Source organism: Callospermophilus lateralis, chromosome 10 (genome assembly GCF_048772815.1).
Source record: "Callospermophilus lateralis isolate mCalLat2 chromosome 10, mCalLat2.hap1, whole genome shotgun sequence".
In the NCBI taxonomy this organism is placed as follows: Eukaryota; Metazoa; Chordata; class Mammalia; order Rodentia; family Sciuridae; genus Callospermophilus; species Callospermophilus lateralis.
Genome location: NC_135314.1, coordinates 111,255,503 through 111,274,097, shown reverse-complemented (window position 1 = coordinate 111,274,097; position 18,595 = coordinate 111,255,503). Strand labels below are relative to the sequence as shown.

At 36.1% G+C, this 18,595-nt stretch overlaps 1 protein-coding gene across 1 annotated transcript in view; it reads right to left on the bottom strand.

Moving 5' to 3' along the window:
* The window catches only part of Rsrc1 (arginine and serine rich coiled-coil 1), a 371,119-nt gene that overhangs the window by 132,475 nt on the left and 220,049 nt on the right, over window positions 1–18,595 (bottom strand). Inside the window, exon 6 of the mRNA XM_076867056.2 lies at window positions 9,227–9,278. Within this exon, the coding sequence (XP_076723171.1) occupies window positions 9,227–9,278 (52 nt within the window). The remainder of the gene's footprint in view (window positions 1–9,226; window positions 9,279–18,595) is intronic.

The window sequence follows — 18,595 nt, the reverse complement described above, 5'->3', positions numbered from 1 at the left end:
ACTGATATTTCCAAAGATACAAAGACAATTCAGTGGAAGAAGACATCTCTCAATAAATGATACTGGTATAATTAGATATTCACATGAACAACAAAGAATTCAATTCATACTTCACACCATATATAAAAATTAATTAAAAGGGATCATAGATTTAAATGTAAAATCTTAACAAAGAAAAAACCTAGGAGCAAATCTTTGTATTCTCAAGATAGAAATGATAATATAAAAGTATACTAGAGAGCTGGGGATATAGCTCAGTTTGTAGAGTGCTTGCCTTGCGTGTACAAGGCTCTGAGTTCAAACCCCAACACCCCCACCCCCCAACCCCCCACCAAAGTACAACATAAGGGAAAAACCCTGACAAATAAATATCTATAAATCACATGCATGAAAAAAAAAAAAAACCTTTTGCAGCATGTACGTAAGTCTTAAAACTCAGCAAACTGAGGCAAACAACCTAAGTTTTTCCAAATGGGCAAAGATCTGTGATAGCAAATAAGCACTGAGAGTGCTCAACATCATTCATGAAGGAGATGAAAATTAAAACCACACTGAGATTCCTCTACACACCCACAAGATTGACCAGAGCAAACCAAAAACTGACACTAGCACAAAACAGCAAAGATGTGGAACAACATGATTTCTTGGGTAATCATGTGGGGAACAAAAATGGTTCAGCTATTGTGGAAAAGAGAGTGCATGTCCTCATAATGCTAACAATAAACTTTTTATACTACTCAGCAACACCAGTTTTAGGCAATGACCAAAGAAACAAAAATTTATATTCACATGAAATTTGAAATGAGAATGTTATAGTGGTCTAAATCAAAAGCACCCCAAGTTAGAAACAACAGCATTCTTCAATTACTTAACTCATACAATGAAATACCACTTAGCAATAAAAAAGAAATAAACCACAGGTGCATGCAATAACATGATTGAAATACAAATGAGACTAATTATGTTAAATATAAGCAGCCAGACTCAAAAGGTCACACGTCATATGATTCCATATAAATGACACCTTGGGAAAGCCAAACTGAGAGACAAAATACAGATCAGTGGTTGATGGGAACTGGAGTGCTGGGAGAGGCTTACAGAAAAGGGGACTCTGGGGGTGGCAGAATTGTCCCACACCATGATCCTTGGCATTGCTACTTGACTATTCACATTTATCAAAAATCAAAGAACTGCTCACTAAAAAGAGGCATATTACTGCACATTGTTATTAATTCAACAAAAATATTTAAGAAAATCAACAGACAAGGCAGAGACTGGAAGAAAATATAGAATATATAAATAACTCCACAACTCAATAACACAAAGAATTTATTTTAAAATGGGCAAAAAAAAATAAGTAAATATCTTCTAAAAGCCTAAGATGATTAATGTTTGCATGCACAGATGTTCAAAATCATTAGTTATCATAGAAAGTCACATGAAAGTCAAATGAAACACAATGTACCCAACAGGATGACTAAAATTAATCCAAAAGGCCAACATCACTGAGGGATGTCAAAAATATGAAACAAGTGCATTTTTATATACAGTGTGCAGAATTATACAGTGAAACATACTGAAAAACAGTTTTGCCAGTCTCTTAAAAAAGTTAAACCTATACTTACTATACAAGCCAAGCAATCCCAAACCAATTCCTCCTCCATACCAATCCCTTTCCTAAGTACTGACCCAAAACAAATGAAGATATGTGTTTCAACAAACTTGTGCATAAACTTTTATGTAAGCTTTAGGCATGAAAACTACAAACTGCAAACAATTCACCCATCTACCAACTGCTGAAAAAATAAACACACTGGTAAAGCCAAACAATTAGCAATAAAAACAACTGATGTTCACAACAAGGGCACATCTAAAAAGCAGTGGGCCAAGAGAAAGAGCACAGACACAAAAGACCCTGTCCTGTGTGATTCTACTTGCAAGGCATTCTGAAAGCAGCAAAACTGGAATGATACCCTCAGACTGGTGGTCACAAAGGTTAGGATGGGGGAAAACTGACTTACTGGTTGAATTTTATGAAGTTTAAATTCATTCTTTTCTAGACCTCTTTAGGTTCTCTTCCCAACCACAGAACAATGAGAAAACAAACACAAGCTGAAGACTGTTTGAATACGTTAATCCCACTGTTCAGGGACAAGAACCACTACTGGCATCCTGACGTACATCATCCTAGACACTTCTTCAAAGGAAATGTTAATTATTGGTTGGTATTAAAACAGGATGAAGGGGGCTGGGGATATAACTCATCGGTAATGGAGTGCTTGCCTTGCAATCCCCAGCACCACAAAACAAAACAAAATGAAAACAAAAACAAAACAAAACAAAAAAAAAACAGGATGAAATCATCCACATTGTTCAGGAACTATTTTTAAAGTCCAAAATGTCACAAATACATTAATACTTCTATTAAACCTACCACGTACATTTTTAAAAAGATAAAAAGGTCAAGTTACACTTGGGCCATTCTCCTTATTATGTGTGAGACTGTAACTTCTTGCTAAGTCATGTCTTTCAGTTTTGTCACCATAAATTACTTAACATTTGTAAATGTTACTATATAGCTCAACTAAGTCTACAGGTTTTAGACTCGCTAAGGAATATACTTTCTAATTTTGCTAAATAAAATTCAAAGAAATCCTCTATAAAAATTTTAACTTTTATAGGATGACAGAATAACGAATTAAAAAGAGCTCACAGTAAAACATTAATGAATGGATTTTGTGGAGGAGAGGAAATTATGTGTTGCCATCAACTCTTTCTAATTTACAAGAAGATGCTGAACTAACACAGAAAAAGGACCACTCTATTTAACATTTTTTAAAAAATCATTATTATGAAAGCAAAAAGAAACCCCGGGGTCTAAAATGTAATGAGTGATCCTATTAGTTCCACCAGACTAAAATCATACAGTCTACGTATGTGGTCTTTTCAGCCACATCTGTCACGAACCATTTTTACATCACAAAATGCAAAACACTGAGCAATGATTTGCTAGATGAGACTTAGAAAGTATTCATCATTTGATTTGTCCCTAAAAGAAAGACTGGCTCATGGGAAGGTAACTGGCAGTTCCATCTTTGTGGTATGCACTTAGGACTGCCATGTATTTTGGAATCTAATCCCAATATAATCCAAGCCATAAAAAGAAAACCTAGCAAAAACAGATTAAATAAAAGGGAAAAGGGAATCTCAATTATTCTTAAAAGCTAAATATTTTTCTTGGCTAAAAAACATGGATCAATTATTAAAAATATTATACATAAAAATGCATATAAAGTACTTATAGTACATTCTCAATAAATGACACTCATAACTTTAAATACCTCATGAATCACACTTAAAGCATTTTATAAAATGATTTGATAGTTCTCTCAAAAGCTGTTACACTAAAATATAAGTTTTACTTAAGATAAAAAGTATGGTCTAAAAAAAGTTTTGAATTAATTATTTCTTTAACATCTAAAATCTACATCAATCACTTTTTGGTAAATTACTTTATGAGATATTATTTTATGCTTATCAAAAAATAGACCTATTTTTTCCCCTATAGGAAAAAACTATTGGTCCAAAATTTTTAACAGCTTAAACATAAAAATATTAAAAGGTGATTAATTCTTTAAAAAAAAACCCTCATTTTGTAATTCCAGATAAATTATTTACAATGACTCCGAAACCATAGAAAAAAGACCTGCATATTTGATAGACAAACGAGTGCCCAAATCTTCCCCACTTGTCAGTCTTCAGTAATGAAGTTGGGGAACACATCCACAGACACTCAATGAATTGGCAACTCTAAGTGACAGAAGCCCTCCTAAATCCTCTGTTTACACTGGGGATTAGAGGAGTAGATTCTGAGTACCACGCTGAACAGCCCACGGTCAAGGGAACCTGCTCTCTGTCAGCCGCAGGGCCTAAGGACAAAGCACAGTCCTGGTAGGAAGTGACCCATGAACATATCCCTACCCGGATTTACACAAAGCCAGTCTGCCTTGCAGAAGCTCCATATGACCATTAACTGGCCCGCAAGGCCTGCCAGGAGGCCTAATTACAGGTCTACTGAGCCCAATAACAAAAGCTGAAGGGCTTTAGCCTAGGGATGATCTGCTTTATACTGACTTGAGAGAGTCCATATAGAGGACCCCAAAGAAAGAGGTTTAGCTTTAAAATTCTCCCAAGAGATCCAGCATTGTGCTTGAGTCCAGCAAGCCCACATGCAGCATACTTCAGCTAGGCTTGAACATACCACCCTCTCAAAATTAACATGCAACTCCTGTCTGCTTAACATCTGCTCAGACGGGGCAGGTTGCTGTGATATTGCCAGACTCTCGCTAATAGCTTTCCTCTTGCTAAATATCACTAGGGGTAAATGATAACCATTCAAATATAAATGTTTAACTGATACTAAAACAAATTACTCATATGTTTTAAAACAAGTTGCTTCATAATTCTCTTTAGGAAGCACTAGTTTATCTTTCAGGATTAACATAAAGCCAAAATCATGTCCATTGTTGGAAAGTGGAAGTTAAATTAGTATTATCCATTTGATTTTGCATTAATATAAATATTTGATTTCATGTAGAATTTTCTGAAATTTGCAAAAACTGTACTTGATGAAAAAAAACAGTTTTAGTCAATTTCCAAGTCAATTAAATTACCTGAAGTTTTATTCATTTCTTTTTAAAAGCACTATTCTTAATTCTTCATAACATCTTCTGTTTATGCATGTTGGCGTGAGGAGGATGTGTGACTCAATTTCTCTTCTTTAATAACCTAATAAAGCCTCTCGGGGATGCTGTAAAAAGCTATTCCTACTCCTACTAGTTAACATTTATATAATGCTCAGTTATGTGAGAGATGCTAAAGACTTTAGCAACAGTAATTTATTTAGGTCTCATAAAAACTGCAAGTACATATTATTCAAGTTCAGTAAGCTTTAACAACTTTGCCATCAGTCAACACCAGTGGAGCTCAGAATGTCGCCAAGGCTATCTGACTTGAGAACTGACCACACTACAATGCCTTTCACACTAACTGCTACCATTTATTGAACACTGGGTTTGTAACAGGTATGCTCAGAGTTAAGAATTAACTCTAACTCCATAACAATGACTCCCTTAGTTAATGTATATTAATACCACCATTTACAGATGAAGAAACTGAAGAACAATGAAGAAAAGTGATCTATTTACCGAGATTTCCAAAGTTCATTAGTGCAGTCAGATATAAACCTAGACTACCAACACACAATCAAGGTAGCTCACCTGGGAAAAAAGAAAAGTGAAAAACATCTGTTCATATGAAACAGAAATTAACTTTCAATCACTTGCTCTGTTTTATTGTTTTGTCTCTCTCCTCCCAGAAAACAATAACAAATCAGCTGATTTCTCAGTCAGCAGATCAGTAGTCAGAAATCTACAGAAACCTCTGTCACCTGTAAATGAGGGTAGAGTAGCTTTCTGTGGTCTGGGAACAGTATACTACCAAGGCAATCTCATTTCTCATTCTTGGGACCACAAATACTTTATGCCAGACTGGATTTTAGAGAAGTGTTGGGGCTTCTAAGACCATGTGGCTGTGAAGAGAAAGGATCAGCACTTGGCTTCCAGGTGCTTAATGCATAACTAAGAGGGCATGTTTTAGCAGCCAGGCACTTATGGTGTATTCCTAAGCCAAGCTTATGAGTTAGGTCTATGTCCGTATGCATATAACTAATCTGTGCTTTTAGAACACTTAACCAGTTTCTATTTCAGGAACAATCACTGAAATGCATGTACACAGCTAGGTTTAATACAAAGTCATGAGTGAGCATTAAACACCACCCTAGATTTCTCAGTTATAAATTTAGCTATTATCAACACACAGTAGTTTTTTTTTTCCCTGAATGAAACATAAATCCTTTTATATAAAGTGAATTAAACTTACTTCAGAATGGAAGGCTTACTTAAGGATAGAAATTATTTTAAGGTAATTGCAGAACTAAGTCTAACAGAACAGGATAAGTATTTGGTAATATTCCTATTGCCCAACATAACTCAAGGAGATTCATCTATGGACAGAAATAGCTCAAGAGTTGGAAATCACTGAGTTTGCACTTGGCTCTGCCATTGTGGCTGCACAATTTCCCTCAAATCACTTGGCCTTCCAGGATACTTGTAAAATGGAGTTAATTAATTCACCCTATGGTGATATAAGTCACAAAGTAAAAAAATTATGATAGTGCTTTGAAAACTTAATCATAATATAAAGGGTTGTAGAAACTGTTCAGATGATGAATATTATTGAGATTTTCAGATAAGTTGTTTCTCCACCATGAACTAAAAGAAATTTCTACTTTTCCTTATGACATTAGAATTATAATTTTAAAGGTCCCATGTATATATTGACTCTATCAAAAGAAAAATATGAAGGAGATTTTAAACAAAATTATGTGTTAAAAATTATGAGAGGCAGGTACAGTGGCCACACCTGTAGTCCCAGTGACTCAGGAGGGTGTGTCCTGGAAGGGAACATCTTCCCTGCCCACCCTTTGCTTCCTGGCTACCAGGAGCTGAGCAGCCTTCCTCCACCATGTCCTTCCACCATGATGTTCTGCCTCACCTCAGACCCAGCAAGAGAAATGGTCTACCACTGACTGAACCTCTGATATTGTGGGCCAAAATAACCTTTTTTTCCCCTGTAAGTTGTTCTTGTTGGGTTTTTGGACACAGCAAAAAAAAGGCTGACTACCACAAGAATCATGGAAATCTTATTTTAGATGGATCTTGAAGTATTTGGAGAGAGAAAAAGAAAGGAGAAAGATACTTCTAAGAGAAAAAAAAAAAGATGAACAAAGTGAACAAAGACTTCCAGGTAGAAACAAATTGGGTACCTCAAAGAACAATTATAGTTATAAATTAAAATTATGAATTCTATAAAATAAGTTAGAAAAGACTGTGGGTCCACTTTATAGAACCTTAGAACCAGAATTTTATAAGTATAAAAGTCATTTTGTAGTAAATAAGACCCAATAAATTAATTATGAGCCAAGGAATAGAAGTATCAAATGGTGCCTGAGAAATAATCATGTAAATAGTTTTCAATCCCAAATTGCTAACATTAGTAATATTTACTAATATAATCAATGACAATACAATAACTGAATATTAAAGTTCCTTCTGGGACTCATGGTTCTGTTAAAAGACCAACTCTAATCATATGATTTCTATATATGAGCCCTATCTACTAAGTTATGGTAACTGTAAGGCTGGAGTGAATTCTGTATAAAGCCCAAAGTCTTTCTTCATGCTAACTTCTAAGGTCCTAAAGTCAAGGGTGTGTTTCTTGGGAATTCAGGTGAACTCCAATGTGACAACAATCCTAGAACTAGGGTAGACTCTTAACTGCAAGTCTTATCAGCCTGGAATGAAATTCTTCTTCTTCCCACTCTCTTTATTTGGTTTATAATTTTACTTTTCACAATACAAGGAATGCCTTCAATTCATCACCAAAACAGGGAACTGAAACACCAAAACTGGAACTGAAACGCATCCACCTACCTGCTTGCCCTCTCCAAGGCAACAGGTTCTCGTAAAAATAATATTGGATGGTTTTCAAAGAGGTCTAACACATCCCATCATATTACAAAGCAATATTTTCACAGAGCTAGCACTGAAAGGTAAAGCCTGGTGAAATGGTCACCTAGCCAGAGGCCATGGAAAGAGCATGGTGTTCTGTGAACCATTTCAGCATGATGATTAAAAGCTTGCTTCTGGTGCTGGGGTTGTAGGTCAGTGGGAAAGAGCTTGCCTAGCATGTGTGAGGCTCGGGTTTGATCCTCAGCACCACATTAAAAAAATAAATTAATAAACAAAAATATTGTGTGTACCTCTACAATTAAAAAAAAAAAAAGCCTGCTCCCCTCATGGATTCCTTTCTGTAGCGACCAGGCAGCGAAAAGTAATCTGAAATGTGGTAATGGTGTGTGTGAAGGTGCTCATTCCAGTGCTGCTGGGGAAAGGGCGGTGCTAGAGACAAAGGACTAAATGAGACTCTTGTTCATCTAAGGCTCATCCTTCACTTAACCAGACCAGAATCAGCTTGTAATCTGAAAACTGCCACAGTTCTGAATGCTTCTCAAATCCAGAGAACCTAGCCCTTTATCCTTCATACAACTTAGACTGTTAACATGGAAGCAGGAGGTGACAACCAGGACAGGCACAGGAAAGTTACATAATGTGAGCTTTGGACTGTTAAATCTCTTTTAATAATGAAAACTGTACAAAAGTATTAAGTAAAACCCTTTATAATTATATTCATGGAAAAATATGTTCTATGAGTGAGGCAATGTAAACATTTTCTTTTAAAGAAAGCATCTGTTAATACTAAAAATATGAAGTGGAAATTTGTTTTCAATGTAAAATGCCATCGAGGAATGTACGTATACTATGTAAATAACGATCATATTAATTAGCTTTATCCTGTTGTACACTTGAAAAACTCAATAGCAATCAAAATTTTAAAAAATCAAGCTTTCTGCGTAAAGATAAAATGAGTAAGGAAAACATAAAATAGTTATGATATTTAAAATAATATTGAGTGACAAAAAGACAGAGTCAAAGTTAAAGAAACTTAAGAGTTAAAACACTTATCACTTCTTATATCTATATGGTAAATTATTTCTAGTGATTCAGGAAGTTAGTGGATCGCCATTCACACTGGTGCTCCCAATCTTATGGACAGATTATGGACATGCTAAATGGAAATATAAAGAGCTAATGAAGAGATACCTGAATCAATACGCACATGTTTATTTCCTTAATGAATACTAAAAGTATAATGACTATCATTTGGTGGTCTGATCTTAACCTGTAATATCTTATTCAAAATTAAGAACAGACTGTGAAATTTTTAGAGGAAAATGTAGAAGAAAATCATCATGTGGGGTTAAAGAATTCTTATAAATATCACAAAAAGATAAAATGAATGGGACTTCATCAAAATGAAATTAATAAAATTAATGCCAATTTTACCAATTAAAAAACACTATCACTTTTAGAATTATAGTTAGTGTTATTCCATAGTAATAAGTATTTCAGGTAATACCTGGCCATACATATTATCTGTGGGGATTTGTAAAATAGGAATGTTCTCTCTGACTTAATTTATAAAAGTTTGCTACCAGTCTAAGAGTCACTTTTTCATTTAATACAAGTTAACTTTCAATACTTACCAGCAGCTTCAAGAACAAGCTGTAGTCTGGCTTTGGCCTGCTCAGCTGGTGGCTAAAAATCAACCAAAAAAAAGAGCTTTAGATTAATGCACTATTATTTATTAAGGATTTTAGAGAATTTCATAACAAAAACACTGCCTATCCAAATTTCACAAAATTCCACCACAATAGTATGCTTATGTTCTCTCATTTTCACTGTCAAATAACAGCTCTCAACAACAAGATAAAGCATTGGTGAAGTTCTTTTTAAAATTTTTTTTTAAAGGAAAAGGAATTGTTTTATATCCTAAAACCATACCAATCAGCATAACACAAATAACTCCAAATTTAATAATGAGGAAAACCCCACACATTTAACAATGTATTCTTCAGTTGTGTTTTCTGTGAATAAGGAAACATGTGAATGGCCTGTTAGAATTTAAATACAATAACAATTTGACATCTAGTACCTCAGGCAAGTTGGTTCCCAAACTAAACGCTTTCTGCTTTTCTAACTAAATATGAAAAAAAAAAAAAAAAACAGCTCTGTGGAAGATAGAAGCAATGTAACTTCTGTACTGCTGCCCCACTAGCTATTCTGAAATGAAGACTGAACACAGTGGATAAAGTAGACACTGAACTGCTACTTTCCAACCTGTAACCTCATTCTGAGGTTTTTAGATAATGTATTAATGGTATCCAAAATACAACACAGATTGTATCAACATCACGACTTTAATGAAAGACCTTTCATTAAGACTATACATGGTAATACATTTGTAAAGATATAAGCAAGAAAGTACAAAAATAACTTAAATAAACAACATAAAAATCATCTCAGAATTAACACAATATATTTAAATATTTTGCTATATTATAAAAAAACAGCTTGAATTAAATAACTGGATTTAGAAAGAATATGCAATGCTTGGAAAAGTGGAAGAATTTGAATGGTCCAAAACAACTGAAAGAAGCCAGAGAGGAGAATGGTTAGGTACACTGAGGGAGGGAGGAGGCATGACAAGAACTAACAACCCAACACTCAGACCAGCTGGTTCTGTAAATGAATTTTATTGGGACACACAAGGCCCATTTGTGTTCATTTTATCCATAGTAGTCAACCTCTGACATAGGAGATGAAGAGACCCAGAATCTAAACAGAGTGTGGTGAGAGCAGATCTTTGCTTTGATAGGTTGCTCTAGCAGTGCATCTGAGGATGAGTCAAAAGGAACGGGACAGCTGGACAAGGTGGCACATGGCTGTGATCCCAGTGGCTGTGAAGGCTGAGGCAGGACAATGGCAAGTACAGGCCAGTCTCAATAACTTAGAGAGGCCCTGTCTCAAAATAAAACTAAAAAATTTGCAGGTGTAGGTCAGTGGCAGAGTATTTGCCTACTATGCACATGGTCCTGGATAAAATCCCCAGTGATACAAAAATAAACAAACAAAAAAACAAATGTAACTGGAGGCAAGGAACTCAGTTAGGTGGCGATTTAAAAACTCTGGGTGAGATGAGGGGACCTGGGCTGACACAGCAGAAGAAAGGCTGTGTAGGAGGGATCATCTTTCAGAAACAGACAATAGGTAAAAGGAAAAGCCTGATTGGATATGAGAGGACACCATAAACAAAAAAGAAAATTTTATATTATGTTTTTTTAGGGAGAATGTAGGCAAGCATGCTTTATAATATTAGGAGGTATGGAAAATATATGATATCAAATTGAAATACCATAGCAAAACATCAACAAAAAATGGGCACTTTCTGGATTTATAATATATATATACTTATAATATATTCATGCTGAGGAACTGGAAATGCTTTTGACATCAGGACTGGGAACACAGAGAGTAGAAAGCTAGGAAGCAGGTACCCCAGCAAAAGGAAACAGCCAACAGAGCACCAAGCACTGTGCCCAAGCAGACACGTGAACCCCGCCACATAAAACCTGTTAGTTTTTCACAAGAATTTAAATCGTCATGAAGACCACTACTCCGCAGAACAAAGTACTTTGCTGGGCCAGGTGAGCCTGGAGAGAGTTTGTCATCTCTGCCAATTACCTGCCAGAGTAGAAACCCGAAACTTTGTGCAATACCATATAACCAGAATGGCAAAGGGGAAATGATATTCCGACCAGCAGGCCATAAGCAATTTTTCTTTCAGTATTTTAAAGATGCTGCTTTACTGTCTCATGGTCTGCACTGAGTTAGAAAGCACAGCGACCAAGGGCCCTTGAAGGCAGAGAGCACACCAACAGGAGGGCCCTTATAAACAGCAGGTGTCCTTCAACAGAAAAATACTGGCACTATGTTGGATGAGATATTTCAGGGGAGAATTTTTTCAGAAGAAAAATTTTTCAAAAAACATTTGCGCCAGTAAATGAATATGATTTCATTCTGAAAACATATACTTACACAGATATATTTTACTAAGTTTTATTTATGAAATGTGGAAAGGAACTACAATTCTGGGGCTAAACATGCTCTTAGACTGGCCAGATCTGGAAAGTAACCTCCACTTTATGAATGTTTTACATCTAATTCTATTAAACACTTTTAGTTAATTTTGTATACATGCAAGGTACACACTGAAAACCATACTCTTTATTATTTTGGTATGTGGCTACCCAGTTGTTCCAGCACATTTGAGGAAACAGCCATCATTTCTTCACTGTCTCTGCACCTTTCTCAAAAGCCAGTGTGCCATGTGCACATCCACATGAGTCTTTCTAGACTTTCCATTCTGGTCCTCTCATCTACTTGTCACTCTGGATGCCAACATTACACTGTCTTCATTACTAGAGCTTTGTAACAGCTCTCTAAATCAGGTGGAATACTCTGTTTTCTTCTTTTTCAAAGAGGTTTTAGCTTTTCTAGCTTGTTGGCATTCCCAGTTTTTAAAATAAGCCTGTCAATTTCTTTCACAGCAACAAATAAACACAAAAAAGCAAGCCCTTGGGGATCATGCATGGGATTGTATTGAGTCTATACATTTATGTAGGAAGAATGGGCATCTTAATACTACTACATTTTAGCCTAGTAAAAATGTTTCCACTGTGTTTACTTGTTAGCATCTTTACATATAAATAGTTTTTTTTTTTTTTTTAATATAGGCAGCACACAGCTGGATCTTGCCTTTTTAAGCAAACTGGAAAACCACTTCCTTTTACTCAGGTCTTCAGACCCAAAGCAATTATTAATCTGCCACATTGTTATATGATTCTTGGTCCCATATGTTCTTTGCTTCGTTTTTCTTACTCTGCTTTGTCTTAGATTGGGTATTTTACAAGTCTGTTTTTACATGCTTTGTTGGCTTATTAGTTATAATTCTTTGTTGCATTATTTAAGTTGTTGCTTTAGAATTTAATGTATATTCTTTAACTTATCATTTATCATTTTATCTATTATGTCAACCCGTGTGTTAAAATGCTAAAAGGACATTATGTGACATTTCTTATAGTGCTGGTTGCTTGATGAAGAACTTTTTGGTTTTTGTGGATGTTTTTAAAACTACTAATTAGACCTTCATTTCTCAATGATGTTCCCTTGGGGTATAGAATTCTGATTGTCTACAACTTATCTTTCAATATTTTAAAGATGCTGCTTTACTGTCTCATGGTCTGCATTGTTCCCAGTGAGTAACCTGTTTTCACATCTACCTTTGTTGCTTTTATGTAATAACGAAGACTTTTCCCTCTATCTAATTCTAAGATTCTCTTCTCATAACCAGTGTTAAAAACCAATTTGACTATGATATGCCTTGATGCAGTCTTCTTCAAGTTTCTTATACTTGAGGTTCATTCAGCATTTTAGATTTGGTTTATGGTTTTTATCAGATTTTTAAAAATTTTTGGTCATTATTTCTTAGTGTTTTCTGCTCCCTGCTTTCTCTCCTTGGGTGACTCCAATGACATGTACATCGTATATTTTGCTGCTACAGCGGTACCACACTTCACCACAGTTCTTTAAGTTTTTCTTCCCTTTACTCATTTCATTTTGGATAGTTTTTTCCGCTTTTTTCTATTTCACAAACCCATTTTCTGTACTTTTTCCTCTTCATGAATCTCATTCAGTATATTTTTCATCTCAGATGCACACTCTGCTAATGTTCTTGACTGTTAATTCTATTACTCTCTCAATTTTGGGTCAATTTCAGCTAACCGAGTTTTTCCTTAACATATGTTAGAGCATGGGGGTAGGAAAGATGGTGGAATTCGATGAACACCATTACCCTAACTACATGTATGAAAACACGAATGGTATGACGCTACTTTGTGTACAACCAGAGACATGAAAAATTGTGCTCTATTGTGTAGTATGAATTGAATTGCATTCTGCTGTCATATATAATGAATTAAAATAAAACATGTTAGCATATCATGCTTTTTTTTTTTTGGATACACAGTGATTTTAAAGTTTTATTTTATTTTTAATTACCAAATAACAAACATCTGAATTCAGGTATACACAGGCAGCCCAACTCCCTTTACCTCTGGCTCCACTAGGCAGGCTGGCTTCAGTCTGAGGCCCTGCTCCACACTGAGGTAAGGCCCTGTGAAGCACTCAACTGCAGGCTTTGCGGGTCATGAGGTTTCTACTCTGGCTGCAGGGAAGAGGCACTGCTGCCCTTTCCCACCCTCAAACTGCCAGTTAACATTGTCTGCAGCCACTTCTGGAGGCTCTTTTGGGACCTCAGGTCATTTCCCTAGTGTGCACTGATTAGTATCTGCTGAATGGCCATGGGGGAACCTGGGGCTGGCTACCTGCTCTGTGAACCTTCAGGGATCTGGCCTCCCTGGTCTCAAACTCTATCTTCTACTCAAGACCACTAAACTCTGTGGCCTCCTGTGCCCCATGACCTGCACTGAGACCACCAGGTCTCTCCTCATTTCTAGCTCTCAGAAGTCACTTCATATTCAATACTGGCTGTCTTAACAGCTTGTTTCAAGATATTGTGTCTAATTTTTACTTGGTTCAGGCACAAAGAACCTGGATCCCTGCTACTCCATCTAGACCAGAAGCAGAAGTCTATCATTCAATATTGACAATAACCTTGTGAAGTAAAGTGACTTGTCCAATTCAGAGTCATTTTTCTAATGGATATCAATAAAAATGTCTTATTTCTCTGCACAGGCAGAGAAATCTAAAAGTCACTTTTGTCTCTATAACTTCCTCTTTCTGACTCAACTATATTCTTTCAGAGCTCAGCTCAAGAGGTAGCACCTCCAGAATCCCCCTCAACTCACACACACACATACACACCCTTGCAATGACTGGGCATATATGCACTAGCACACTTACCATCTTCAAAGGAATTCTCATGTGTTACTCGTCCTCTCCACCTGTCTGTGGGCTTGCTGAAGGCAACAACAGTCTTAGTGTTCCTATCGAGTATGATCAGGTCCCACCCACCCAGTGGTTCATCCAGTCATCAATGGATTAATCCACATCTGAGGTTGGAACCCTCATCACTGCCTACAGGCCCACCTCTGACTCTGGCTGCCCTGGGAGTCATTCTTCATGTCCCCCACATGAGCTGTTGGGGGACACTCCAGGTCCACACCTTAACATGGGCAAATTATGACAAATAGCAACAATGAACTGTGAAATCTGCATAGACTAAAAAGTTAATTAACTAACTCAATGTTAAAAAAAAAAAAACTTTTTTGGGAAAAATAAAAATAGCTATTATTTATTGTATGCTTATAAAGCTCCAAATTCCATGAAAAGCATTTACCCAACTCACTTAATATAACTCTCATCATACTCCAAACGAGGCTCTCATTTTTAGTGTTATCTTCACTCACAAAGCTAATATGGTGGCAGAAATTGAACTTGCATTCAGTTCACAAAACTATGTTCTTGAAAACACTATGCTACTTCACAGCTTGAGATCCAAAAGACCCATCTGTTTAATAATTTTCATGGGGAAAAAAAAGATGAATCTAACCTTCTTCTTCTTCTTCTTTTTTTTTTTTAAGTTACGGATGGACACAATACCTTTGTTTATTTTTTTTAATGTGGTGATAAGGATCGAACCTAGTGCCTCACACGCTCACATGCTAGGCAAATGCTTTACCACTGAGCTACAATCCCAGCCCAATCTAATCTTTATTAATTGCAATGGAAGACTATACAAAGCTAAAACTAAATTCCCTTAAGCATTGAGATGTTACCACTAATGATCTTTGAGGTTGTGAGGACCAACTAAAAAGCTCATTTTAATCAAGCTTCTTCAGATGTACAACTTTAAAAATATTACAGATATTTGCAGAGTGGGTGCTACGCAGCTTCTTCTAGAATAAATACAATCTCTCCTGGACAGAGACACACATCAGCAGCTTATCATGTTCCAAGCTACATTTCATTTTAACAGTTACTATAATTCTATTGCTTAGGATCAAGGCCTAAGCTAGAAATATTACAAATAGCTCAAAAGTTGATTTATCTTGCCTTCAGAACTTAGCACCAAGTTGGTTAAATAAAGACCAAGAAAAGAAAGAAAGGGAAAAAGGAAAGAGTCAGCATGTATTCCATTATTTTTTTATTTTTATTTTTTGGTGGGAATTGAACCCAGGGGAACTTATCACTGAATTACAGCCCCACACACTGCACCCTTATTTTCTTTATGCTTTGTTGTTGTTGTTGTTTTTTGAGACAGGGTCTCATTAATTTGCCCAGGTTGCCCTCTAATTTGTGATTCTCCTGCCTCAGCCTCAGTAGTCACTGGGATTATAGAGCTTTGCCTCATCACTGGCTTGTATTCCATTCTGGATAAGAAATTTATCTTAGAATTTAATCAAATATTTTCTCTAAACATTTTAAGGTTATTAAAAACTACTTAATAGCTATTTTCTTTATTTAAAACCAGAGAAGGATGTCATTTCATAGGTAAAGTCTACAGAAATAAAACGGAACCTGAGGACCATTTTTCCTTGAGGCCTGTTGTGACCCAGCTCTACTTTCTGCTAAATGATTCTGTTTATATGCTAGATAAACACAGAGCCAGGTGTGTTCTTACAAATATCTGTATCTGCAAGTGCAAACTGCATACATTTACTGGGCAGAGCAGGCAGAGAGAACTGAACGACTGCAGATTCCCCAACTACATTAGCTGTCCTTGCCACTTGTCCTGCCACCCTTCACATAGCACCTAAAGAGATCTTCACAAGCAAGGTTCCCACCAAGTGGCCATTTTAAAAGTACCCCAGTGACAGCACTGCTTCCTGAGATAAGCATAAACTTATCTTTTTAGTTTTCAAATCCATCAACAGTATTCCAGGCTCATTCCTACTCTGACTCTGGGATTGGCATCTTACCGCAGCCAGCACCTCAGCAGTGCACAGCCTCCTCCTTTTCCAGCTGCATCCTTAGGCTCACCCCTCTGCGTTTACTCATGGAGACTGTCCACATGGGATTCCCTTCTCCTAGCTCATCCCCAGTGACAGCAGTGCTGAAACTCCAACTCTTTTTCTACCTGCAGCTGGACAGCTAGATACAGGGTGCACTATCTTTGAACACTGGGTACTATAAAAATGCCAGAGATTACTCTCTATTCTTTCAAAATGAGGGCCTCTCCTCTTTGGCTTTCTTCATTCCTAGCCCCAGTCAGAATCTTAAAACTCAAACCACCTTTTAGTAGGAGTTAACTGGAAAGGAAGGTGCTTTATGTAGAGGCTTAGCCAGATGGAGCAGAAGCTCTCTCCTCTGAAGAGCTGATTAGCCACAGAGCCTGTAGGCAAGGAGGTGAGGGAGAAGTGTGGCTATTTGAATGGAAGTTTAGAAGTACAAAACAAAACACAAGAAACAACAAACCCAAACCATTATTTTTTAGTAATAGCTATAATTGTGCTACCAAGCAGAAATGTTTACTTACTTGAAGTCCCCCCATTAGAGGGCTTTAGATGCGTGTGCATCGATTATTTGTGTTAGACCAGAAACATTAAAATAATTCCTTGTAAAATAGATTATTTTACAAATGCTTCTGAACAAAGCATAGAGGTTAATGTAAGATTAGACTCAATCATATAGTTGCTTCTGTTTTAAAAGGTAAAGCACAAATAACTGCAGAGGTTTCTAACTTTCTTCTAAAGCAAAAAGTGTGTGTGATGATGTGTAATGGGAAACTGCTCTCAGATCTACAACTGCTTTAGTATCTTCTTTTCAGCATCTTTATAGCTGCCTTCTGCTTCTATTCCCTCTCCCTGCTCTTCTTTTGTTTTTTTTTTTTTTTGTTGCCACAATTTTAGGTTATCAGCACGTGCTTAGACCATACTGTTACCATTTCAGGATGGGTAGAGACACATTCTTTTACACACTTACATAAATGCTCTTCTGATCCTCTGAGGATCAGTTTACAATAAAGTTCCATACTTTTTAAATCTTTTGCAGAGCTGCTATTGAGAGTCTCATGCTCTGTGACCACACTCCTACTTCACTGTCTCTCCCTTTCCATCATCTCGGGCTGCTGGTAAGGAAATGGAATCCTCTCGGATCCAGCTTCCTGAACTAGCCTACTTATGTCTTTTTGCTTTATGGACTCATATAAGTTTTTAATTTTTTTTAAAGAGAGAGAGAGAAATGTTTAAATATTTATTTTTTAGTTTTCAGTGGACACAACATCTTTATTTTATTTTTATGTGGTGCTGAGGATCGAACCCAGCACCCGGAGCATGCCAGGTGAGTGCGCTACTGCTTGAGCCACATACCCAGCCCAGTTTTTAATTTTTTTTTTTGACAAGACCTTCTGTGTTTCATTGCAAGTCATAATTTCTATCCTTTAACATGGTCACTTCATTTTGCCTCTAGAAGATCTTTCAAATTTACTTTTTGGAAGTATTTTCCCTATCAGCACCAAAAGGTAAAAGTACTACAAAGCTTTTTATATCATATTTTCTCCCGCGAAACATATATTAAATATCCAGCTTTTTAAAGAACTGAAACATTAAAAATAAATAAGGATACAAATTAGCAAAAGATCAAATAAATATTTCATTTATTTTGTATTACTATAAATGTGTTGCATAAAAATTTGATTTGAATGAGTTACTGTGATGTTTTCTAGATGGAATACTGTATATAGGGCATGTTTCATATGTACTGTATTTGTTAACATGGGAGGAGAAAAGGGCAGAAGATTGATGGAATGTCAAAAGAGCTGTCTTCTAATGTTGATTCTAATCTCTGAGGCTTTTAATTCCTTATCTATGCAAGTCTGCTCATTATAATGTCTGTCCTTCCAAAAGGAAGAATAAATTAATTAAATAAATTATAGTCAGCCTCAGCAGTCAACTTTTAAATGTTATAAACACATTCACTAATGTGTAAAAATGCTAACATTACATTTTATTTTTTCTTTCTTTTTTATTGGCTCTTTTTAGTTAGAAGTCATT